This window comes from Mobula birostris, chromosome 29 (assembly GCF_030028105.1).
Source record: "Mobula birostris isolate sMobBir1 chromosome 29, sMobBir1.hap1, whole genome shotgun sequence".
Classification (NCBI taxonomy): domain Eukaryota; kingdom Metazoa; phylum Chordata; class Chondrichthyes; order Myliobatiformes; family Myliobatidae; genus Mobula; species Mobula birostris.
In genome coordinates, this window is record NC_092398.1 from 25,497,033 (window position 1) to 25,520,785 (window position 23,753).

Here is a 23,753-nt window from a genome sequence, read left to right on the forward strand (position 1 = left end):
ACAATTCAATGCATACAGATTTATTACCGGTCATTTCTTACACTCTCTGATCTGATACATCGAACCCGAAACGAATCTGGAATCAGCACCTGTATGCACGACCAACTAGAACATGAAAATTTCCCAAAATCAAACACTCGAGCACGTGAAGCCACACAGAACAAATGTTAATTGAGTTGTCCCTGCCCCAACAATGTCAAGCATCAGTACAAAAATTCTCATTGTTTAACCCACAGCAACTAGAGTGGCTGGCCTGATTACTAAAATAAAGAGTCTTTGTTAATCCCAATAGACAGAAAGCAGAAACAAAGAGGTTCCTTGTTCTATGCTTACCTTCTGAACAAATCACTCCTGCATCCTCTCTGTGAGCACAGTTATGACTCCCCCATCCTCGGAAGGAACATTCCCCAAGGGTGGATTCGTTTCCATTGCACGCAACATCATCCATCCAGATATGCCCGCTGCCTTGCCCGAAGTGTGCCCCCGAGATTGCTGCTGCAGCAGAGGGACAACCTAACTCATTGCAGACAACCTTGGCGTCTTCAGTGCTCCATCCATCGTCGCATACCGTTCCCCACTGTGCATTGTACCGCACCTCCACTCTCCCTGAACAACGATCGCTGCCGCCTACCAGCTTTATTTCGGGGTCTGGAATCACTATCAAAGAAGAAATTACTGTATTTTTTGGAGTTTCACTTCAGGTATGTTCAGTTCTGCATTCCTATCCATGACACAGCATGTGAATGTTTGCACAAGCGGAGCCACCATTGTTACAGCACTGACTGTTGGGATACGCCACAAGTAAAAGTGGAAGAGGCACTGGCTCTGGGTAAATTGAAGGGGGTACTTAATGTAGTTTAGAAGGCCGTTGCGTGTTATTCACGTTGGATGTTGAAGTCTTGGGAGCCCTAAGGGCAACTATATGTATGTGAGGTGCGTCCAGCTACAGATACTGGAACACGGTGCTATGGATCGGGAGCAGCAGCTGCACGACTTTCGGCTTCTACGGGAGAGTGAGGAGATCATCCATCAGAGGTGCAGGAGTCTGATAACTGAGTGAATGTCAGGGGAAGGAATTAGACGATGAATAGGCAGTTACCTCACAGCAGCTCCTGGGTAAATTCCCTGAATACTAAGTATATCATGTTGGATAAAATTATTTGCAATATCCTCTCAGCAGAATGCCATGGAGACCAGGTGGGTTGCACTGACCACGGATTGCAGAAGGGAAAGAGGGAGAGTAGTGAGCAGTTGAGATGGAGGACTCAATAGTCAGAGGAATCGAAAATAAAGATTGTTGATGTGAACGGGACACACGGATGGTCTGTTGCTCCCTCCCAGGTGCTATGGACTCGGATCGCGTCCATAGCATTGTCCAGGGGGAGGGAGAGCAGCCTGGAATCTTGGTGCAAAGAGGTTCTGCAATGAGGATTTAAAGAGGTGGACAAAATGCTGAGATGCAACACCTTCAGGATTACTGCCTGCGTCATGCGCCAGGGACGATAGAAACAGAATGATTTGGCAGATAAATGCATGGCTGAGAATTTGGAGCAGGGAGAGAAGTGTTTCAGGTTCTTGGATCATTCAGATCTCTTCTACTGGAGGCATGACCTGTACAGAAGGGAAGGGTTGCAGCTGAATCCGATGGAGACCAACGTTCTCACACACTGGTTTCTCATTGCTACTGGGGAGGGTTCAAACTAATTTTGCAAGGGGGTGGAAACCGAAGGGAATGCGGTCAGGACAGCGCGGATGGTAAAAGAGAAAAGATAGCATGCAGTCAGTCTGTTAGGAAAGGCGGCCAGATGATCGAACGCAAAAAAAGCTACCAGCAGAGCAAGCACCAGTGCATTGCGGATGCAGAATCAAAAAGGGTTACAATACCGTTCTCAACGTCTATTGAGAACAACACGGAGCTTTTACAAATTGCCACGTATGATCTTGTGGACATCACCGATTCGTTGCTGAAAGATTGTTTGGCGGGTAGCTGAATTTCCATTCTACATTGCATCGAAAGGGTATGAACATGACATAGGATAGGAAGATGTTGAATCCTTGTCAGTTCAGTAATAAAACTACAATGGAAATGGACCCTGATGGCAGTATATGCAGCTCTCCAAACAAAAACTGGAATGTAGGCTGCAGAATACAACAGAAACAGAAATGGCGTACCAAAAGGGAAATGTTATGATAGTAAGGGGAAATTTTAACATGTAGGTAGACTGGGAAAACTAGGTTGGTAATACAACTCAAAAGAGTGGGAATTCAGAAGGACCGAGACAGATTTGGAGAATGGGCACAGAAGACGCAAATTAAATACAATTTTGAAAAATGCATGATCTTGCACTTCATCGCTAGAAATAATTCTGCAGACTATTTTCTAACCAGACTGAAATCGAAACATCTGAGATGCAAAGGAACTTGGAAGTTCTTCTGCAGAGCACCGTAAAGGTTTATATGCACTTTATGAAATGCAGTTCCTACGTGATCCCCAGAAAGCTAACGAAATGCCGTTAACAAATAGGAACAAATCAATGCATACAGAATTATTACCAACCCTTCCTTATACTTTCTGATCTGATACATCGAACCCGAAACGAATCTGGAATCAGCACCTGTATGCACAACCAACTAGAACATAAAAATTTCCCAAAATCAAACACTCGAGCACGTGAAGCCACGCAGAACAGAAGTTAATTGAGTTGTGCCTGCCCCAACAATGTCAAGCATCAGTAGAAAAATTCTCATTGTTTAACCCACAGCAACTAGAGTGGCTGGCCTAATTACTAAAATATAGAGTCTTCGTTAATCCCAATAGACAGAAAGCAGAAACAAAGAGGTTCCTTGTTCTATGCTTACCTTCTGAACAAATCACTCCTGCATCCTCTCTGTGAGCACAGTTATGACTCCCCCATCCTCGGAAGGAACATTCCCCAAGGGTGGATTCGTTTCCATTGCACGCAACATCATCCATCCAGATATGCCCGCTGCCTTGCCCGAAGTGTGCCCCCGAGATTGCTGCTGCAGCAGAGGGACAACCTAACTCATTGCAGACAACCTTGGCGTCTTCAGTGCTCCATCCATCGTCGCATACCGTTCCCCACTGTGCATTGTACCGCACCTCCACTCTCCCTGAACAACGATCGCTGCCGCCTACCAGCCTTATTTCGGGGTCTGGAATCACTATCAAAGAAGAAATTACTGTATTTTTTGGAGTTTCACTTCAGGTATGTTCAGTTCTGCATTCCTATCCATGACACAGCATGTGAATGTTTGCACAAGCGGAGCCACCATTGTTACAGCACTGACTGTTGGGATACGCCACAAGTAAAAGTGGAAGAGGCACTGGCTCTGGGTAAATTGAAGGGGGTACTTAATGTAGTTTAGAAGGCCTTTGCGTGTTATTCACGTTGGATGTTGAAGTCTTGGGAGCCCTAAGGGCAACTACATGTATGTGAGGTGCGTCCAGCTGCAGATACTGCAAGATCGTGCCATGGATCGGGAGCAGCAGCTGCAAGACCTTCGGCTTCTACGGGAGAGTGAGATCATCCATCAGAGGTGCAGGAGTCTGATAACTGAGTGAATGTCAGGGCAAGGAATTAGACGATGAATAGGCAGTTAGCTCACAGCAGCTCCTGGGTAAATTCCCTGAATACCAAGTATATCATTTTGGATAAAATTATTTGCAATATCCACTCAGCAGAATGCCACGGAGACCAGGTGGGTTGCACTTACCACGGATTGCAGAAAGGAAAGAGGGAGAGTCGTGAGCAGTTGAGATGGAGGACTCAATAGTCAGAGGAATCGAAAATAAAGATTGTTGATGTGAACGGGACACACGGATGGTCTGTTGCTCCCTCCCAGGTGCTATGGACTCGGATCGCGTCCATAGCATTGTCCAGGGGGAGGGAGAGCAGCCTGAAATCTTGGTGCAAAGAGGTTCTGCAATGAGGATTTAAAGAGGTGGACAAAATGCTGAGATGCAACACCTTCAGGATTACTGCCTGCGTCATGCACCAGAGACGATAGAAACAGAATGATTTGGCAGATAAATGCATGGCTGAGAATTTGGAGCAGGGAGAGAAGTACTTCAGGTTCTTGGATCATTCACATCTCTTCTGCGGGAGGCATGACCTGTACAGAAGGGAAGGGTTGCAGCTGAAGCCGATGGGGACCAACGTTCTCACACACTGGTTTCTCATTGCTACTGAGTAGGGTTAAAACTAATTTTGCAAGGGGGTGGAAACCGAAGGGAATGCGGTCAGAAAAGCGCAGATGGTAAAAGAGAAAAGATAGCATGTAGTCAGTCTGTTAGGAAAGGCGGGCAGATGATCGAACGAAAAAAAAGCTACCAGCAGAGCGGGCATCTGTGCATTAGGGCTGCAGAATCAAAAAGGGTTACAACACTGTTCTCAACGTCAATTGAGAACAACACGGAGCTTTTACAAATTGTCGCATATGACCTTGTGGACATCACCGATTCGTTGCTGAAAGATTGTTTGGCGGGTAGCTGAATTTCCATTCTACATTGTATCGAAAGGGTATGAACATAGGCTGGGGGTGTGGCATCGCTCTGCTGTTAGACAATGGCATCAAATACTAAGATATGACATAGGATAGGAAGATGTTCAATCCTTGTCAGTTCAGTAATGAAACTGCAATGGAAATGGACCCTGATGGCAGTATATGCAGCTCTCCAAACAAAAACTGGAATGTAGGCTGCAGAGTACAACAGAAACAGAAATGGCGTACCAAAAGGGAAATGTTATGATAGTAAGGGGAAATTTTAACATGAAGGTAGACTGGGAAAATTAGGTTGGTAATACAACTCAAAAGAGTGTGAATTCAGAAGGACCGAGACAGTTTTGGAGAATGGGCACAGAATAGGCAAATTAAATACAATTTTGAAAAATGCATGATCTTGCACATCATCGGTCGAAATAATTCTGCAGACTATTTTCTAACCAGACTGAAATCGAAACGTCTGAGAAGCAAAGGGACTTGGAAGTTCTTCTGCAGAGCACCGTAAAGGTTTATATGCAGTTTATGAAATGCAGTTCCTACGTCAACCCCAGAAAGCTAACGAAATGTCCTTAACAAATAGTTACAATTCAATGCATACAGATTCATTACCGGTCATTTCTTACAGTCTCTGATCTGATACATCGAACCCGAAACGAATCTGGAATCAGCACCTGTATGCACGACCAACTAGAACATGAAAATTTCCCAAAATCAAACACTCGAGCACGTGAAGCCACGCAGAACAAATGTTAATTGAGTTGTGCCTGCCCCAACAATGTCAAGCATCAGTACAAAAATTCTCATTGTTTAACCCACAGCAACTAGAGTGGCTGGCCTAATTACTAAAATAAAGAGTCTTTGTTAATCCCAATAGACAAAAAGCAGAAACAAAGAGGTTCCTTGTTCTATGCTTACCTTCTGAACAAATCACTCCTGCATCCTCTCTGTGAGCACAGTTATGACTCCCCCATCCTCGGAAGGAACATTCCCCAAGGGCGGATTCGTTTCCATTGCACGCAACATCATCCATCCAGATATGCCCGCTGCCTTGCCCGAAGTGTGCCCCCGAGATTGCTGCTGCAGCAGAGGGACAACCTAACTCATTGCAGACAACCTTGGCGTCTTCAGTGCTCCATCCATCGTCGCATACCGTTCCCCACTGTGCAATGTACCGCACCTCCACTCTCCCTGAACAACGATCGCTGCCGCCTACCAGCCTTATTTCGGGGTCTGGAATCACTATCAAAGAAGAAATTACTGTATTTTTTGGAGTTTCACTTCAGGTATGTTCAGTTCTGCATTCCTATCCATGACACAGCATGTGAATGTTTGCACAAGCGGAGCCACCATTGTTACAGCACTGACTGTTGGGATACGCCACAAGTAAAAGTGGAAGAGGCACTGGCTCTGGGTAAATTGAAGGGGGTACTTAATGTAGTTTAGAAGGCCTTTGCGTGTTATTCACGTTGGATGTTGAAGTCTTGGGAGCCCTAAGGGCAACTATATGTATGTGAGGTGCGTCCAGCTACAGATACTGGAACACGGTGCTATGGATCGGGAGCAGCAGCTGCACGACTTTCGGCTTCTACGGGAGAGTGAGGAGATCATCCATCAGAGGTGCAGGAGTCTGATAACTGAGTGAATGTCAGGGGAAGGAATTAGACGATGAATAGGCAGTTAGCTCACAGCAGCTCCTGGGTAAATTCCCTGAATACTAAGTATATCATGTTGGATAAAATTATTTGCAATATCCTCTCAGCAGAATGCCATGGAGACCAGGTGGGTTGCACTGACCACGGATTGCAGAAGGGAAAGAGGGAGAGTAGTGAGCAGTTGAGATGGAGGACTCAATAGTCAGAGGAATCGAAAATAAAGATTGTTGATGTGAACGGGACACACGGATGGTCTGTTGCTCCCTCCCAGGTGCTATGGACTCGGATCGCGTCCATAGCATTGTCCAGGGGGAGGGAGAGCAGCCTGGAATCTTGGTGCAAAGAGGTTCTGCAATGAGGATTTAAAGAGGTGGACAAAATGCTGAGATGCAACACCTTCAGGATTACTGCCTGCGTCATGCGCCAGGGACGATAGAAACAGAATGATTTGGCAGATAAATGCATGGCTGAGAATTTGGAGCAGGGAGAGAAGTGTTTCAGGTTCTTGGATCATTCAGATCTCTTCTACTGGAGGCATGACCTGCACAGAAGGGAAGGGTTGCAGCTGAATCCGATGGAGACCAACGTTCTCACACACTGGTTTCTCATTGCTACTGGGGAGGGTTCAAACTAATTTTGCAAGGGGGTGGAAACCGAAGGGAATGCGGTCAGGACAGCGCGGATGGTAAAAGAGAAAAGATAGCATGCAGTCAGTCTGTTAGGAAAGGCGGCCAGATGATCGAACGCAAAAAAAGCTACCAGCAGAGCAAGCACCAGTGCATTGCGGATGCAGAATCAAAAAGGGTTACAATACCGTTCTCAACGTCTATTGAGAACAACACGGAGCTTTTACAAATTGCCACGTATGATCTTGTGGACATCACCGATTCGTTGCTGAAAGATTGTTTGGCGGGTAGCTGAATTTCCATTCTACATTGCATCGAAAGGGTATGAACATGACATAGGATAGGAAGATGTTGAATCCTTGTCAGTTCAGTAATGAAACTGCAATGGAAATGGACCCTGATGGCAGTATATGCAGCTCTCCAAACAAAAACTGGAATGTAGGCTGCAGAATACAACAGAAACAGAAATGGCGTACCAAAAGGGAAATGTTATGATAGTAAGGGGAAATTTTAACATGTAGGTAGACTGGGAAAACTAGGTTGGTAATACAACTCAAAAGAGTGGGAATTCAGAAGGACCGAGACAGATTTGGAGAATGGGCACAGAAGACGCAAATTAAATACAATTTTGAAAAATGCATGATCTTGCACTTCATCGCTAGAAATAATTCTGCAGACTATTTTCTAACCAGACTGAAATCGAAACATCTGAGATGCAAAGGAACTTGGAAGTTCTTCTGCAGAGCACCGTAAAGGTTTATATGCACTTTATGAAATGCAGTTCCTACGTGATCCCCAGAAAGCTAACGAAATGCCGTTAACAAATAGGAACAAATCAATGCATACAGAATTATTACCAACCCTTCCTTATACTTTCTGATCTGATACATCGAACCCGAAACGAATCTGGAATCAGCACCTGTATGCACAACCAACTAGAACATAAAAATTTCCCAAAATCAAACACTCGAGCACGTGAAGCCACGCAGAACAAATGTTAATTGAGTTGTGCCTGCCCCAACAATGTCAAGCATCAGTACAAAAATTCTCATTGTTTAACCCACAGCAACTGGAGTGGCTGGCCTAATTACTAAAATATAGAGTCTTTGTTAATCCCAATAGACAGAAAGCAGAAACAAAGAGGTTCCTTGTTCTATGCTTACCTTCTGAACAAATCACTCCTGCATCCTCTCTGTGAGCACAGTTATGACTCCCCCATCCTCGGAAGGAACATTCCCCAAGGGCGGATTCGTTTCCATTGCACGCAACATCATCCATCCAGATATGCCCGCTGCCTTGCCCGAAGTGTGCCCCCGAGATTGCTGCTGCAGCAGAGGGACAACCTAACTCATTGCAGACAACCTTGGCGTCTTCAGTGCTCCATCCATCGTCGCATACCGTTCCCCACAGTGCATTGTACCGCACCTCCACTCTCCCTGAACAACGATCGCTGCCGCCTACCAGCCTTATTTCGGGGTCTGGAATCACTATCAAAGAAGAAATTACTGTATTTTTTGGAGTTTCACTTCAGGTATGTTCAGTTCTGCATTCCTATCCATGACACAGCATGTGAATGTTTGCACAAGCGGAGCCACCATTGTTACAGCACTGACTGTTGGGATACGCCACAAGTAAAAGTGGAAGAGGCACTGGCTCTGGGTAAATTGAAGGGGGTACTTAATGTAGTTTAGAAGGCCTTTGCGTGTTATTCACGTTGGATGTTGAAGTCTTGGGAGCCCTAAGGGCAACTACATGTATGTGAGGTGCGTCCAGCTGCAGATACTGCAAGATCGTGCCATGGATCGGGAGCAGCAGCTGCAAGACCTTCGGCTTCTACGGGAGAGTGAGATCATCCATCAGAGGTGCAGGAGTCTGATAACTGAGTGAATGTCAGGGCAAGGAATTAGACGATGAATAGGCAGTTAGCTCACAGCAGCTCCTGGGTAAATTCCCTGAATACCAAGTATATCATTTTGGATAAAATTATTTGCAATATCCACTCAGCAGAATGCCACGGAGACCAGGTGGGTTGCACTTACCACGGATTGCAGAAAGGAAAGAGGGAGAGTCGTGAGCAGTTGAGATGGAGGACTCATTAGTCAGAGGAATCGAAAATAAAGATTGTTGATGTGAACGGGACACACGGATGGTCTGTTGCTCCCTCCCAGGTGCTATGGACTCGGATCGCGTCCATAGCATTGTCCAGGGGGAGGGAGAGCAGCCTGAAATCTTGGTGCAAAGAGGTTCTGCAATGAGGATTTAAAGAGGTGGACAAAATGCTGAGATGCAACACCTTCAGGATTACTGCCTGCGTCATGCACCAGAGACGATAGAAACAGAATGATTTGGCAGATAAATGCATGGCTGAGAATTTGGAGCAGGGAGAGAAGTACTTCAGGTTCTTGGATCATTCACATCTCTTCTGCGGGAGGCATGACCTGTACAGAAGGGAAGGGTTGCAGCTGAAGCCGATGGGGACCAACGTTCTCACACACTGGTTTCTCATTGCTACTGAGTAGGGTTAAAACTAATTTTGCAAGGGGGTGGAAACCGAAGGGAATGCGGTCAGAAAAGCGCAGATGGTAAAAGAGAAAAGATAGCATGTAGTCAGTCTGTTAGGAAAGGCGGGCAGATGATCGAACGAAAAAAAAGCTACCAGCAGAGCGGGCATCTGTGCATTAGGGCTGCAGAATCAAAAAGGGTTACAACACTGTTCTCAACGTCAATTGAGAACAACACGGAGCTTTTACAAATTGTCGCATATGACCTTGTGGACATCACCGATTCGTTGCTGAAAGATTGTTTGGCGGGTAGCTGAATTTCCATTCTACATTGTATCGAAAGGGTATGAACATAGGCTGGGGGTGTGGCATCGCTCTGCTGTTAGACAATGGCATCAAATACTAAGATATGACATAGGATAGGAAGATGTTCAATCCTTGTCAGTTCAGTAATGAAACTGCAATGGAAATGGACCCTGATGGCAGTATATGCAGCTCTCCAAACAAAAACTGGAATGTAGGCTGCAGAGTACAACAGAAACAGAAATGGCGTACCAAAAGGGAAATGTTATGATAGTAAGGGGAAATTTTAACATGAAGGTAGACTGGGAAAATTAGGTTGGTAATACAACTCAAAAGAGTGTGAATTCAGAAGGACCGAGACAGTTTTGGAGAATGGGCACAGAATAGGCAAATTAAATACAATTTTGAAAAATGCATGATCTTGCACATCATCGGTCGAAATAATTCTGCAGACTATTTTCTAACCAGACTGAAATCGAAACGTCTGAGAAGCAAAGGGACTTGGAAGTTCTTCTGCAGAGCACCGTAAAGGTTTATATGCAGTTTATGAAATGCAGTTCCTACGTCAACCCCAGAAAGCTAACGAAATGTCCTTAACAAATAGTTACAATTCAATGCATACAGATTTATTACCGGTCATTTCTTACAGTCTCTGATCTGATACATCGAACCCGAAACGAATCTGGAATCAGCACCTGTATGCACGACCAACTAGAACATGAAAATTTCCCAAAATCAAACACTCGAGCACGTGAAGCCACGCAGAACAAATGTTAATTGAGTTGTGCCTGCCCCAACAATGTCAAGCATCAGTACAAAAATTCTCATTGTTTAACCCACAGCAACTAGAGTGGCTGGCCTAATTACTAAAATAAAGAGTCTTTGTTAATCCCAATAGACAGAAAGCAGAAACAAAGAGGTTCCTTGTTCTATGCTTACCTTCTGAACAAATCACTCCTGCATCCTCTCTGTGAGCACAGTTATGACTCCCCCATCCTCGGAAGGAACATTCCCCAAGGGCGGATTCGTTTCCATTGCACGCAACATCATCCATCCAGATATGCCCGCTGCCTTGCCCGAAGTGTGCCCCCGAGATTGCTGCTGCAGCAGAGGGACAACCTAACTCATTGCAGACAACCTTGGCGTCTTCAGTGCTCCATCCATCGTCGCATACCGTTCCCCACTGTGCATTGTACCGCACCTCCACTCTCCCTGAACAACGATCGCTGCCGCCTACCAGCCTTATTTCGGGGTCTGGAATCACTATCAAAGAAGAAATTACTGTATTTTTTGGAGTTTCACTTCAGGTATGTTCAGTTCTGCATTCCTATCCATGACACAGCATGTGAATGTTTGCACAAGCGGAGCCACCATTGTTACAGCACTGACTGTTGGGATACGCCACAAGTAAAAGTGGAAGAGGCACTGGCTCTGGGTAAATTGAAGGGGGTACTTAATGTAGTTTAGAAGGCCTTTGCGTGTTATTCACGTTGGATGTTGAAGTCTTGGGAGCCCTAAGGGCAACTACATGTATGTGAGGTGCGTCCAGCTGCAGATACTGCAAGATCGTGCCATGGATCGGGAGCAGCAGCTGCAAGACCTTCGGCTTCTACGGGAGAGTGAGATCATCCATCAGAGGTGCAGGAGTCTGATAACTGAGTGAATGTCAGGGCAAGGAATTAGACGATGAATAGGCAGTTAGCTCACAGCAGCTCCTGGGTAAATTCCCTGAATACCAAGTATATCATTTTGGATAAAATTATTTGCAATATCCACTCAGCAGAATGCCACGGAGACCAGGTGGGTTGCACTTACCACGGATTGCAGAAAGGAAAGAGGGAGAGTCGTGAGCAGTTGAGATGGAGGACTCATTAGTCAGAGGAATCGAAAATAAAGATTGTTGATGTGAACGGGACACACGGATGGTCTGTTGCTCCCTCCCAGGTGCTATGGACTCGGATCGCGTCCATAGCATTGTCCAGGGGGAGGGAGAGCAGCCTGAAATCTTGGTGCAAAGAGGTTCTGCAATGAGGATTTAAAGAGGTGGACAAAATGCTGAGATGCAACACCTTCAGGATTACTGCCTGCGTCATGCACCAGAGACGATAGAAACAGAATGATTTGGCAGATAAATGCATGGCTGAGAATTTGGAGCAGGGAGAGAAGTACTTCAGGTTCTTGGATCATTCACATCTCTTCTGCGGGAGGCATGACCTGTACAGAAGGGAAGGGTTGCAGCTGAAGCCGATGGGGACCAACGTTCTCACACACTGGTTTCTCATTGCTACTGAGTAGGGTTAAAACTAATTTTGCAAGGGGGTGGAAACCGAAGGGAATGCGGTCAGAAAAGCGCAGATGGTAAAAGAGAAAAGATAGCATGTAGTCAGTCTGTTAGGAAAGGCGGGCAGATGATCGAACGAAAAAAAAGCTACCAGCAGAGCGGGCATCTGTGCATTAGGGCTGCAGAATCAAAAAGGGTTACAACACTGTTCTCAACGTCAATTGAGAACAACACGGAGCTTTTACAAATTGTCGCATATGACCTTGTGGACATCACCGATTCGTTGCTGAAAGATTGTTTGGCGGGTAGCTGAATTTCCATTCTACATTGTATCGAAAGGGTATGAACATAGGCTGGGGGTGTGGCATCGCTCTGCTGTTAGACAATGGCATCAAATACTAAGATATGACATAGGATAGGAAGATGTTCAATCCTTGTCAGTTCAGTAATGAAACTGCAATGGAAATGGACCCTGATGGCAGTATATGCAGCTCTCCAAACAAAAACTGGAATGTAGGCTGCAGAGTACAACAGAAACAGAAATGGCGTACCAAAAGGGAAATGTTATGATAGTAAGGGGAAATTTTAACATGAAGGTAGACTGGGAAAATTAGGTTGGTAATACAACTCAAAAGAGTGTGAATTCAGAAGGACCGAGACAGTTTTGGAGAATGGGCACAGAATAGGCAAATTAAATACAATTTTGAAAAATGCATGATCTTGCACATCATCGGTCGAAATAATTCTGCAGACTATTTTCTAACCAGACTGAAATCGAAACGTCTGAGAAGCAAAGGGACTTGGAAGTTCTTCTGCAGAGCACCGTAAAGGTTTATATGCAGTTTATGAAATGCAGTTCCTACGTCAACCCCAGAAAGCTAACGAAATGTCCTTAACAAATAGTTACAATTCAATGCATACAGATTTATTACCGGTCATTTCTTACAGTCTCTGATCTGATACATCGAACCCGAAACGAATCTGGAATCAGCACCTGTATGCACGACCAACTAGAACATGAAAATTTCCCAAAATCAAACACTCGAGCACGTGAAGCCACGCAGAACAAATGTTAATTGAGTTGTGCCTGCCCCAACAATGTCAAGCATCAGTACAAAAATTCTCATTGTTTAACCCACAGCAACTAGAGTGGCTGGCCTAATTACTAAAATAAAGAGTCTTTGTTAATCCCAATAGACAGAAAGCAGAAACAAAGAGGTTCCTTGTTCTATGCTTACCTTCTGAACAAATCACTCCTGCATCCTCTCTGTGAGCACAGTTATGACTCCCCCATCCTCGGAAGGAACATTCCCCAAGGGCGGATTCGTTTCCATTGCACGCAACATCATCCATCCAGATATGCCCGCTGCCTTGCCCGAAGTGTGCCCCCGAGATTGCTGCTGCAGCAGAGGGACAACCTAACTCATTGCAGACAACCTTGGCGTCTTCAGTGCTCCATCCATCGTCGCATACCGTTCCCCACTGTGCAATGTACCGCACCTCCACTCTCCCTGAACAACGATCGCTGCCGCCTACCAGCCTTATTTCGGGGTCTGGAATCACTATCAAAGAAGAAATTACTGTATTTTTTGGAGTTTCACTTCAGGTATGTTCAGTTCTGCATTCCTATCCATGACACAGCATGTGAATGTTTGCACAAGCGGAGCCACCATTGTTACAGCACTGACTGTTGGGATACGCCACAAGTAAAAGTGGAAGAGGCACTGGCTCTGGGTAAATTGAAGGGGGTACTTAATGCAGTTTAGAAGGCCTTTGCGTGTTATTCACGTTGGATGTTGAAGTCTTGGGAGCCCTAAGGGCAACTATATGTATGTGAGGTGCGTCCAGCTACAGATACTGGAACACGGTGCTATGGATCGGGAGCAGCAGCTGCACGACTTTCGGCTTCTACGGGAGAGTGAGGAGATCATCCATCAGAGGTGCAGGAGTCTGATAACTGAGTGAATGTCAGGGCAAGGAATTAGACGATGAATAGGCAGTTAGCTCACAGCAGCTCCTGGGTAAATTCCCTGAATACCAAGTATATCATTTTGGATAAAATTATTTGCAATATCCACTCAGCAGAATGCCACGGAGACCAGGTGGGTTGCACTTACCACGGATTGCAGAAAGGAAAGAGGGAGAGTCGTGAGCAGTTGAGATGGAGGACTCAATAGTCAGAGGAATCGAAAATAAAGATTGTTGATGTGAACGGGACACACGGATGGTCTGTTGCTCCCTCCCAGGTGCTATGGACTCGGATCGCGTCCATAGCATTGTCCAGGGGGAGGGAGAGCAGCCTGAAATCTTGGTGCAAAGAGGTTCTGCAATGAGGATTTAAAGAGGTGGACAAAATGCTGAGATGCAACACCTTCAGGATTACTGCCTGCGTCATGCACCAGAGACGATAGAAACAGAATGATTTGGCAGATAAATGCATGGCTGAGAATTTGGAGCAGGGAGAGAAGTACTTCAGGTTCTTGGATCATTCACATCTCTTCTGCGGGAGGCATGACCTGTACAGAAGGGAAGGGTTGCAGCTGAAGCCGATGGGGACCAACGTTCTCACACACTGGTTTCTCATTGCTACTGAGTAGGGTTAAAACTAATTTTGCAAGGGGGTGGAAACCGAAGGGAATGCGGTCAGAAAAGCGCAGATGGTAAAAGAGAAAAGATAGCATGTAGTCAGTCTGTTAGGAAAGGCGGGCAGATGATCGAACGAAAAAAAAGCTACCAGCAGAGCGGGCATCTGTGCATTAGGGCTGCAGAATCAAAAAGGGTTACAACACTGTTCTCAACGTCAATTGAGAACAACACGGAGCTTTTACAAATTGTCGCATATGACCTTGTGGACATCACCGATTCGTTGCTGAAAGATTGTTTGGCGGGTAGCTGAATTTCCATTCTACATTGTATCGAAAGGGTATGAACATAGGCTGGGGGTGTGGCATCGCTCTGCTGTTAGACAATGGCATCAAATACTAAGATATGACATAGGATAGGAAGATGTTCAATCCTTGTCAGTTCAGTAATGAAACTGCAATGGAAATGGACCCTGATGGCAGTATATGCAGCTCTCCAAACAAAAACTGGAATGTAGGCTGCAGAGTACAACAGAAACAGAAATGGCGTACCAAAAGGGAAATGTTATGATAGTAAGGGGAAATTTTAACATGAAGGTAGACTGGGAAAATTAGGTTGGTAATACAACTCAAAAGAGTGTGAATTCAGAAGGACCGAGACAGTTTTGGAGAATGGGCACAGAATAGGCAAATTAAATACAATTTTGAAAAATGCATGATCTTGCACATCATCGGTCGAAATAATTCTGCAGACTATTTTCTAACCAGACTGAAATCGAAACGTCTGAGAAGCAAAGGGACTTGGAAGTTCTTCTGCAGAGCACCGTAAAGGTTTATATGCAGTTTATGAAATGCAGTTCCTACGTCAACCCCAGAAAGCTAACGAAATGTCCTTAACAAATAGTTACAATTCAATGCATACAGATTCATTACCGGTCATTTCTTACAGTCTCTGATCTGATACATCGAACCCGAAACGAATCTGGAATCAGCACCTGTATGCACGACCAACTAGAACATGAAAATTTCCCAAAATCAAACACTCGAGCACGTGAAGCCACGCAGAACAAATGTTAATTGAGTTGTGCCTGCCCCAACAATGTCAAGCATCAGTACAAAAATTCTCATTGTTTAACCCACAGCAACTAGAGTGGCTGGCCTAATTACTAAAATAAAGAGTCTTTGTTAATCCCAATAGACAGAAAGCAGAAACAAAGAGGTTCCTTGTTCTATGCTTACCTTCTGAACAAATCACTCCTGCATCCTCTCTGTGAGCACAGTTATGACTCCCCCATCCTCGGAAGGAACATTCCCCAAGGGCGGATTCGTTTCCATTGCACGCAACATCATCCATCCAGATATGCCCGCTGCCTTGCCCGAAGTGTGCCCCCGAGATTGCTGCTGCAGCAGAGGGACAACCTAACTCATTGCAGACAACCTTGGCGTCTTCAGTGCTCCATCCATCGTCGCATACCGTTCCCCACTGTGCAATGTACCGCACCTCCACTCTCCCTGAACAACGATCGCTGCCGCCTACCAGCCTTATTTCGGGGTCTGGAATCACTATCAAAGAAGAAATTACTGTATTTTTTGGAGTTTCACTTCAGGTATGTTCAGTTCTGCATTCCTATCCATGACACAGCATGTGAATGTTTGCACAAGCGGAGCCACCATTGTTACAGCACTGACTGTTGGGATACGCCACAAGTAAAAGTGGAAGAGGCACTGGCTCTGGGTAAATTGAAGGGGGTACTTAATGTAGTTTAGAAGGCCTTTGCGTGTTATTCACGTTGGATGTTGAAGTCTTGGGAGCCCTAAGGGCAACTACATGTATGTGAGGTGCGTCCAGCTGCAGATACTGCAAGATCGTGCCATGGATCGGGAGCAGCAGCTGCAAGACCTTCGGCTTCTACGGGAGAGTGAGATCATCCATCAGAGGTGCAGGAGTCTGATAACTGAGTGAATGTCAGGGCAAGGAATTAGACGATGAATAGGCAGTTAGCTCACAGCAGCTCCTGGGTAAATTCCCTGAATACCAAGTATATCATTTTGGATAAAATTATTTGCAATATCCACTCAGCAGAATGCCACGGAGACCAGGTGGGTTGCACTTACCACGGATTGCAGAAAGGAAAGAGGGAGAGTCGTGAGCAGTTGAGATGGAGGACTCAATAGTCAGAGGAATCGAAAATAAAGATTGTTGATGTGAACGGGACACACGGATGGTCTGTTGCTCCCTCCCAGGTGCTATGGACTCGGATCGCGTCCATAGCATTGTCCAGGGGGAGGGAGAGCAGCCTGAAATCTTGGTGCAAAGAGGTTCTGCAATGAGGATTTAAAGAGGTGGACAAAATGCTGAGATGCAACACCTTCAGGATTACTGCCTGCGTCATGCACCAGAGACGATAGAAACAGAATGATTTGGCAGATAAATGCATGGCTGAGAATTTGGAGCAGGGAGAGAAGTACTTCAGGTTCTTGGATCATTCACATCTCTTCTGCGGGAGGCATGACCTGTACAGAAGGGAAGGGTTGCAGCTGAAGCCGATGGGGACCAACGTTCTCACACACTGGTTTCTCATTGCTACTGAGTAGGGTTAAAACTAATTTTGCAAGGGGGTGGAAACCGAAGGGAATGCGGTCAGAAAAGCGCAGATGGTAAAAGAGAAAAGATAGCATGTAGTCAGTCTGTTAGGAAAGGCGGGCAGATGATCGAACGAAAAAAAAGCTACCAGCAGAGCGGGCATCTGTGCATTAGGGCTGCAGAATCAAAAAGGGTTACAACACTGTTCTCAACGTCAATTGAGAACAACACGGAGCTTTTACAAATTGTCGCATATGACCTTGTGGACATCACCGATTCGTTGCTGAAAGATTGTTTGGCGGGTAGCTGAATTTCCATTCTACATTGTATCGAAAGGGTATGAACATAGGCTGGGGGTGTGGCATCGCTCTGCTGTTAGACAATGGCATCAAATACTAAGATATGACATAGGATAGGAAGATGTTCAATCCTTGTCAGTTCAGTAATGAAACTGCAATGGAAATGGACCCTGATGGCAGTATATGCAGCTCTCCAAACAAAAACTGGAATGTAGGCTGCAGAGTACAACAGAAACAGAAATGGCGTACCAAAAGGGAAATGTTATGATAGTAAGGGGAAATTTTAACATGAAGGTAGACTGGGAAAATTAGGTTGGTAATACAACTCAAAAGAGTGTGAATTCAGAAGGACCGAGACAGTTTTGGAGAATGGGCACAGAATAGGCAAATTAAATACAATTTTGAAAAATGCATGATCTTGCACATCATCGGTCGAAATAATTCTGCAGACTATTTTCTAACCAGACTGAAATCGAAACGTCTGAGAAGCAAAGGGACTTGGAAGTTCTTCTGCAGAGCACCGTAAAGGTTTATATGCAGTTTATGAAATGCAGTTCCTACGTCAACCCCAGAAAGCTAACGAAATGTCCTTAACAAATAGTTACAATTCAATGCATACAGATTCATTACCGGTCATTTCTTACAGTCTCTGATCTGATACATCGAACCCGAAACGAATCTGGAATCAGCACCTGTATGCACGACCAACTAGAACATGAAAATTTCCCAAAATCAAACACTCGAGCACGTGAAGCCACGCAGAACAAATGTTAATTGAGTTGTGCCTGCCCCAACAATGTCAAGCATCAGTACAAAAATTCTCATTGTTTAACCCACAGCAACTAGAGTGGCTGGCCTAATTACTAAAATAAAGAGTCTTTGTTAATCCCAATAGACAGAAAGCAGAAACAAAGAGGTTCCTTGTTCTATGCTTACCTTCTGAACAAATCACTCCTGCATCCTCTCTGTGAGCACAGTTATGACTCCCCCATCCTCGGAAGGAACATTCCCCAAGGGCGGATTCGTTTCCATTGCACGCAACATCATCCATCCAGATATGCCCGCTGCCTTGCCCGAAGTGTGCCCCCGAGATTGCTGCTGCAGCAGAGGGACAACCTAACTCATTGCAGACAACCTTGGCGTCTTCAGTGCTCCATCCATCGTCGCATACCGTTCCCCACTGTGCAATGTACCGCACCTCCACTCTCCCTGAACAACGATCGCTGCCGCCTACCAGCCTTATTTCGGGGTCTGGAATCACTATCAAAGAAGAAATTACTGTATTTTTTGGAGTTTCACTTCAGGTATGTTCAGTTCTGCATTCCTATCCATGACACAGCATGTGAATGTTTGCACAAGCGGAGCCACCATTGTTACAGCACTGACTGTTGGGATACGCCACAAGTAAAAGTGGAAGAGGCACTGGCTCTGGGTAAATTGAAGGGGGTACTTAATGTAGTTTAGAAGGCCTTTGCGTGTTATTCACGTTGGATGTTGAAGTCTTGGGAGCCCTAAGGGCAACTATATGTATGTGAGGTGCGTCCAGCTACAGATACTGGAACACGGTGCTATGGATCGGGAGCAGCAGCTGCACGACTTTCGGCTTCTACGGGAGAGTGAGGAGATCATCCATCAGAGGTGCAGGAGTCTGATAACTGAGTGAATGTCAGGGGAAGGAATTAGACGATGAATAGGCAGTTAGCTCACAGCAGCTCCTGGGTAAATTCCCTGAATACTAAGTATATCATGTTGGATAAAATTATTTGCAATATCCTCTCAGCAGAATGCCATGGAGACCAGGTGGGTTGCACTGACCACGGATTGCAGAAGGGAAAGAGGGAGAGTAGTGAGCAGTTGAGATGGAGGACTCAATAGTCAGAGGAATCGAAAATAAAGATTGTTGATGTGAACGGGACACACGGATGGTCTGTTGCTCCCTCCCAGGTGCTATGGACTCGGATCGCGTCCATAGCATTGTCCAGGGGGAGGGAGAGCAGCCTGGAATCTTGGTGCAAAGAGGTTCTGCAATGAGGATTTAAAGAGGTGGACAAAATGCTGAGATGCAACACCTTCAGGATTACTGCCTGCGTCATGCGCCAGGGACGATAGAAACAGAATGATTTGGCAGATAAATGCATGGCTGAGAATTTGGAGCAGGGAGAGAAGTGTTTCAGGTTCTTGGATCATTCAGATCTCTTCTACTGGAGGCATGACCTGTACAGAAGGGAAGGGTTGCAGCTGAATCCGATGGAGACCAACGTTCTCACACACTGGTTTCTCATTGCTACTGGGGAGGGTTCAAACTAATTTTGCAAGGGGGTGGAAACCGAAGGGAATGCGGTCAGGACAGCGCGGATGGTAAAAGAGAAAAGATAGCATGCAGTCAGTCTGTTAGGAAAGGCGGCCAGATGATCGAACGCAAAAAAAGCTACCAGCAGAGCAAGCACCAGTGCATTGCGGATGCAGAATCAAAAAGGGTTACAATACCGTTCTCAACGTCTATTGAGAACAACACGGAGCTTTTACAAATTGCCACGTATGATCTTGTGGACATCACCGATTCGTTGCTGAAAGATTGTTTGGCGGGTAGCTGAATTTCCATTCTACATTGCATCGAAAGGGTATGAACATGACATAGGATAGGAAGATGTTGAATCCTTGTCAGTTCAGTAATGAAACTGCAATGGAAATGGACCCTGATGGCAGTATATGCAGCTCTCCAAACAAAAACTGGAATGTAGGCTGCAGAATACAACAGAAACAGAAATGGCGTACCAAAAGGGAAATGTTATGATAGTAAGGGGAAATTTTAACATGTAGGTAGACTGGGAAAATTAGGTTGGTAATACAACTCAAAAGAGTGGGAATTCAGAAGGACCGAGACAGATTTGGAGAATGGGCACAGAAGACGCAAATTAAATACAATTTTGAAAAATGCATGATCTTGCACTTCATCGCTAGAAATAATTCTGCAGACTATTTTCTAACCAGACTGAAATCGAAACATCTGAGATGCAAAGGAACTTGGAAGTTCTTCTGCAGAGCACCGTAAAGGTTTATATGCACTTTATGAAATGCAGTTCCTACGTGATCCCCAGAAAGCTAACGAAATGCCGTTAACAAATAGGAACAAATCAATGCATACAGAATTATTACCAACCCTTCCTTATACTTTCTGATCTGATACATCGAACCCGAAACGAATCTGGAATCAGCACCTGTATGCACAACCAACTAGAACATAAAAATTTCCCAAAATCAAACACTCGAGCACGTGAAGCCACGCAGAACAGAAGTTAATTGAGTTGTGCCTGCCCCAACAATGTCAAGCATCAGTACAAAAATTCTCATTGTTTAACCCACAGCAACTAGAGTGGCTGGCCTAATTACTAAAATATAGAGTCTTTGTTAATCCCAATAGACAGAAAGCAGAAACAAAGAGGTTCCTTGTTCTATGCTTACCTTCTGAACAAATCACTCCTGCATCCTCTCTGTGAGCACAGTTATGACTCCCCCATCCTCGGAAGGAACATTCCCCAAGGGCGGATTCGTTTCCATTGCACGCAACATCATCCATCCAGATATGCCCGCTGCCTTGCCCGAAGTGTGCCCCCGAGATTGCTGCTGCAGCAGAGGGACAACCTAACTCATTGCAGACAACCTTGGCGTCTTCAGTGCTCCATCCATCGTCGCATACCGTTCCCCACTGTGCATTGTACCGCACCTCCACTCTCCCTGAACAATGATCGCTGCCGCCTACCAGCCTTATTTCGGGGTCTGGAATCACTATCAAAGAAGAAATTACTGTATTTTTTGGAGTTTCACTTCAGGTATGTTCAGTTCTGCATTCCTATCCATGACACAGCACGTGAATGTTTGCACAAGCGGAGCCACCATTGTTACAGCACTGACTGTTGGGATATGCCAGAAGTAAAAGTGGAAGAGGCACTGGCTCTGGGTAAATTGAAGGGGGTGCTTAGTGTAGTTTAGAAGGCCTTTGCGTGTTATTCACGTTGGATGTTGAAGTCTTGGGAGCCCTAAGGGCAACTACATGTATGTGAGGTGCGTCCAGCTGCAGATACTGGAACACGGTGCTATGGATCGGGAGCAGCAGCTGCAAGACCTTCGGCTTCTACGGGAGAGTGAGATCATCCATCTGAGGTGCAGGAGTCTGATAACTGAGTGAATGTGAGGGCAAGGAATTAGACGATGAATAGGCAGTTAGCTCACAGCAGCTCCTGGGTAAATTCCCTGAATACTAAGTATATCATTTTGGAAAAAATTATTTGAAGTATCCTCTCAGCAGAATGCTACAGAGACCAGGTGGTTTGCACTGACCATGGATTGCAGAAGGGAAAGAGGGAGGGTCGTGAGCATTTGAGATGGAGGACTGAACATTGAGAGGAATCGAAAATAAAGCTTGTTGATGTGAACGGGACACACGGATGGTCTATTGCTCCCTCCCAGGTGCTATGGACTCGGATCGTGTCCATAGCATTGTCCAGGGGGAGGGAGAGGAGCCTGAAATCTTGGTGCAAAGAGGTACTGCAATGAGGATTTCAAGAGCTGGACAAAATGCTGAGACGCAACACGTTCAAGATTACTGCCTGCGTCACGCTCCACGGACAGTAGAAACAGAATGATTTGGCAGATAAATGCATGGCTGAGAACTTGGAGCAGGGAGAGAAGTGCTTCAGGTTCTGGGATCATTCACATCTCTTCTACGGGAGGCATGACCTGTAAAGAAGGGAAGAGTTGCAGCTGAATCCGATGGGGACCAACGTTCTCACACACTGGTTTCTAATTGCTACTGGGGAGGGTTGAAACTAATTTTGCAGGGGGGTGGAAACCGAAGGGAATGGGGTCATGGCAGCGCGGATGGTAAAAGAGAAAAGATAGCATGCAGTCAGTCTGTTAGGAAAGGCAGGCAGATGATCGAACAAAAAAAAGCTAGCAGCAGAGCGAGCATCTGTGCATTAGGGATGCAGAATCAAAAAGGGTTACAATACTGTTCTCAACAACTTATTGAGCACAACAACACGGCGCTTTTACAAATTGTCGCGTATGATCTTGTGGACATCACCGATTCGTTGATGAAAGATTGTTTGGTGGGTAGCTGAATTTCCATTCTACATTGTATCGAAAGGGTATGAACATAGGCTGGGGGCGTGGCATTGTTCTGCTGTTAGACAATGGCATCAAATACTAAGATATGACATAGGATAGGAAGATGTTGAATCCTTGTCAGTTCAGTCATGAAACTGCAATGGAAATGGACCCTGATGGCAGTATATGCAGCTCTCCAAACAAAAACTGCAGAATACAACAGAAACAGAAATGGCGTACCAAAAGGGAAATGTTATGATAGTAAGGGGAAATTTTAACATGTAGGTAGACTGGGAAAGTTAGGTTGGTAATAGAACTCAAAAGAGCGTGAATTTCCAAGGACTTAGACAGTTTTGGAGAATGGGCACAGAAGAGGCAAATTAAATACAATGTTGGAAAATGCATGATCTTGCACTTCATCAGTAGAAATAATTATGCAGACTATTTTCTAACCAGACTGAAATCGAAACATCTGAGATGCAAAGGGACTTGGAAGTTCTTCTGCAGAGCACCTTAAAGGTTTATGAAATGGAGTTCCTACGTGAACCCCAGAGAGCTAATGAAATGCCGTTAACAAGTAGTTACAATTCAGTGCATACAGATTTACTACCGGTCATTCCTTATACTTTCTGATCTGATACATCGAACCCGAAACGAATCTGGAATCATCACCTGTATGCACGACCAACTAGAACAGAAAAATTTGCCAAAATGAAACACTCCAGCACCTGAAGCCACGCAGAACAAATGTTAATTGAGTTGTGCCTGCCCCAACAACGTCAAGCATCAGTACAAAAATTCTCATTGTTTAACCCACAGCAACTAGAGTGGCTGGCCTAATTACTAAAATATAGAGTCTTTGTTAATCCCAATAGACAGAAAGCAGAAACAAAGAGGTTCCTTGTTCTATGCTTACCTTCTGAACAAATCACTCCTGCATCCTCTCTGTGACCGCAGTTATGACTCCCCCATCCTCGGAAGGAACATTCCCCAAGGGCGGATTCGTTTCCATTGCACGCAACATCATCCATCCAGATATGCCCGCTGCCTTGCCCGAAGTGTGCCCCCGATATTGCTGCTGCAGTAGAGGGACAACTTAACTCATTGCAGACGACCTTGGCATCTTCAGTGCTCCATCCATCGTCGCATACCGTTCCCCACTGTGCATTGTACCGCACCTCCACTCTTCCTGAACAACGATCGCTGCCGCCTACCAGCCTTATTTCGGGCTCTGGAATCATGATGAAAGAAGAAATTACTGTATGTTTTGGAGTTTCACTTCAGGTATGTTCAGT

General features: G+C 45.3%; 1 protein-coding gene across 1 annotated transcript in view; it reads right to left on the reverse strand.

Moving 5' to 3' along the window:
• The window catches only part of LOC140190162 (scavenger receptor cysteine-rich domain-containing protein DMBT1-like), a 111,461-nt gene extending 87,762 nt beyond the window's left edge, over positions 1-23,699 (reverse strand). Inside the window, exons 1-10 of the mRNA XM_072246673.1 lie at positions 23,375-23,699; positions 20,815-20,976; positions 18,289-18,612; positions 15,709-16,023; positions 13,126-13,449; positions 10,546-10,707; positions 7,966-8,127; positions 5,440-5,601; positions 2,860-3,021; positions 334-495 (exon numbers count right to left, since the gene is read on the reverse strand). Of these exons, the coding sequence (XP_072102774.1) occupies positions 334-495; positions 2,860-3,021; positions 5,440-5,601; positions 7,966-8,127; positions 10,546-10,707; positions 13,126-13,449; positions 15,709-16,023; positions 18,289-18,612; positions 20,815-20,976; positions 23,375-23,699 (2,260 nt within the window). The remainder of the gene's footprint in view (positions 1-333; positions 496-2,859; positions 3,022-5,439; positions 5,602-7,965; positions 8,128-10,545; positions 10,708-13,125; positions 13,450-15,708; positions 16,024-18,288; positions 18,613-20,814; positions 20,977-23,374) is intronic.
• Positions 23,700-23,753: the final 54 nt, after the last annotated feature.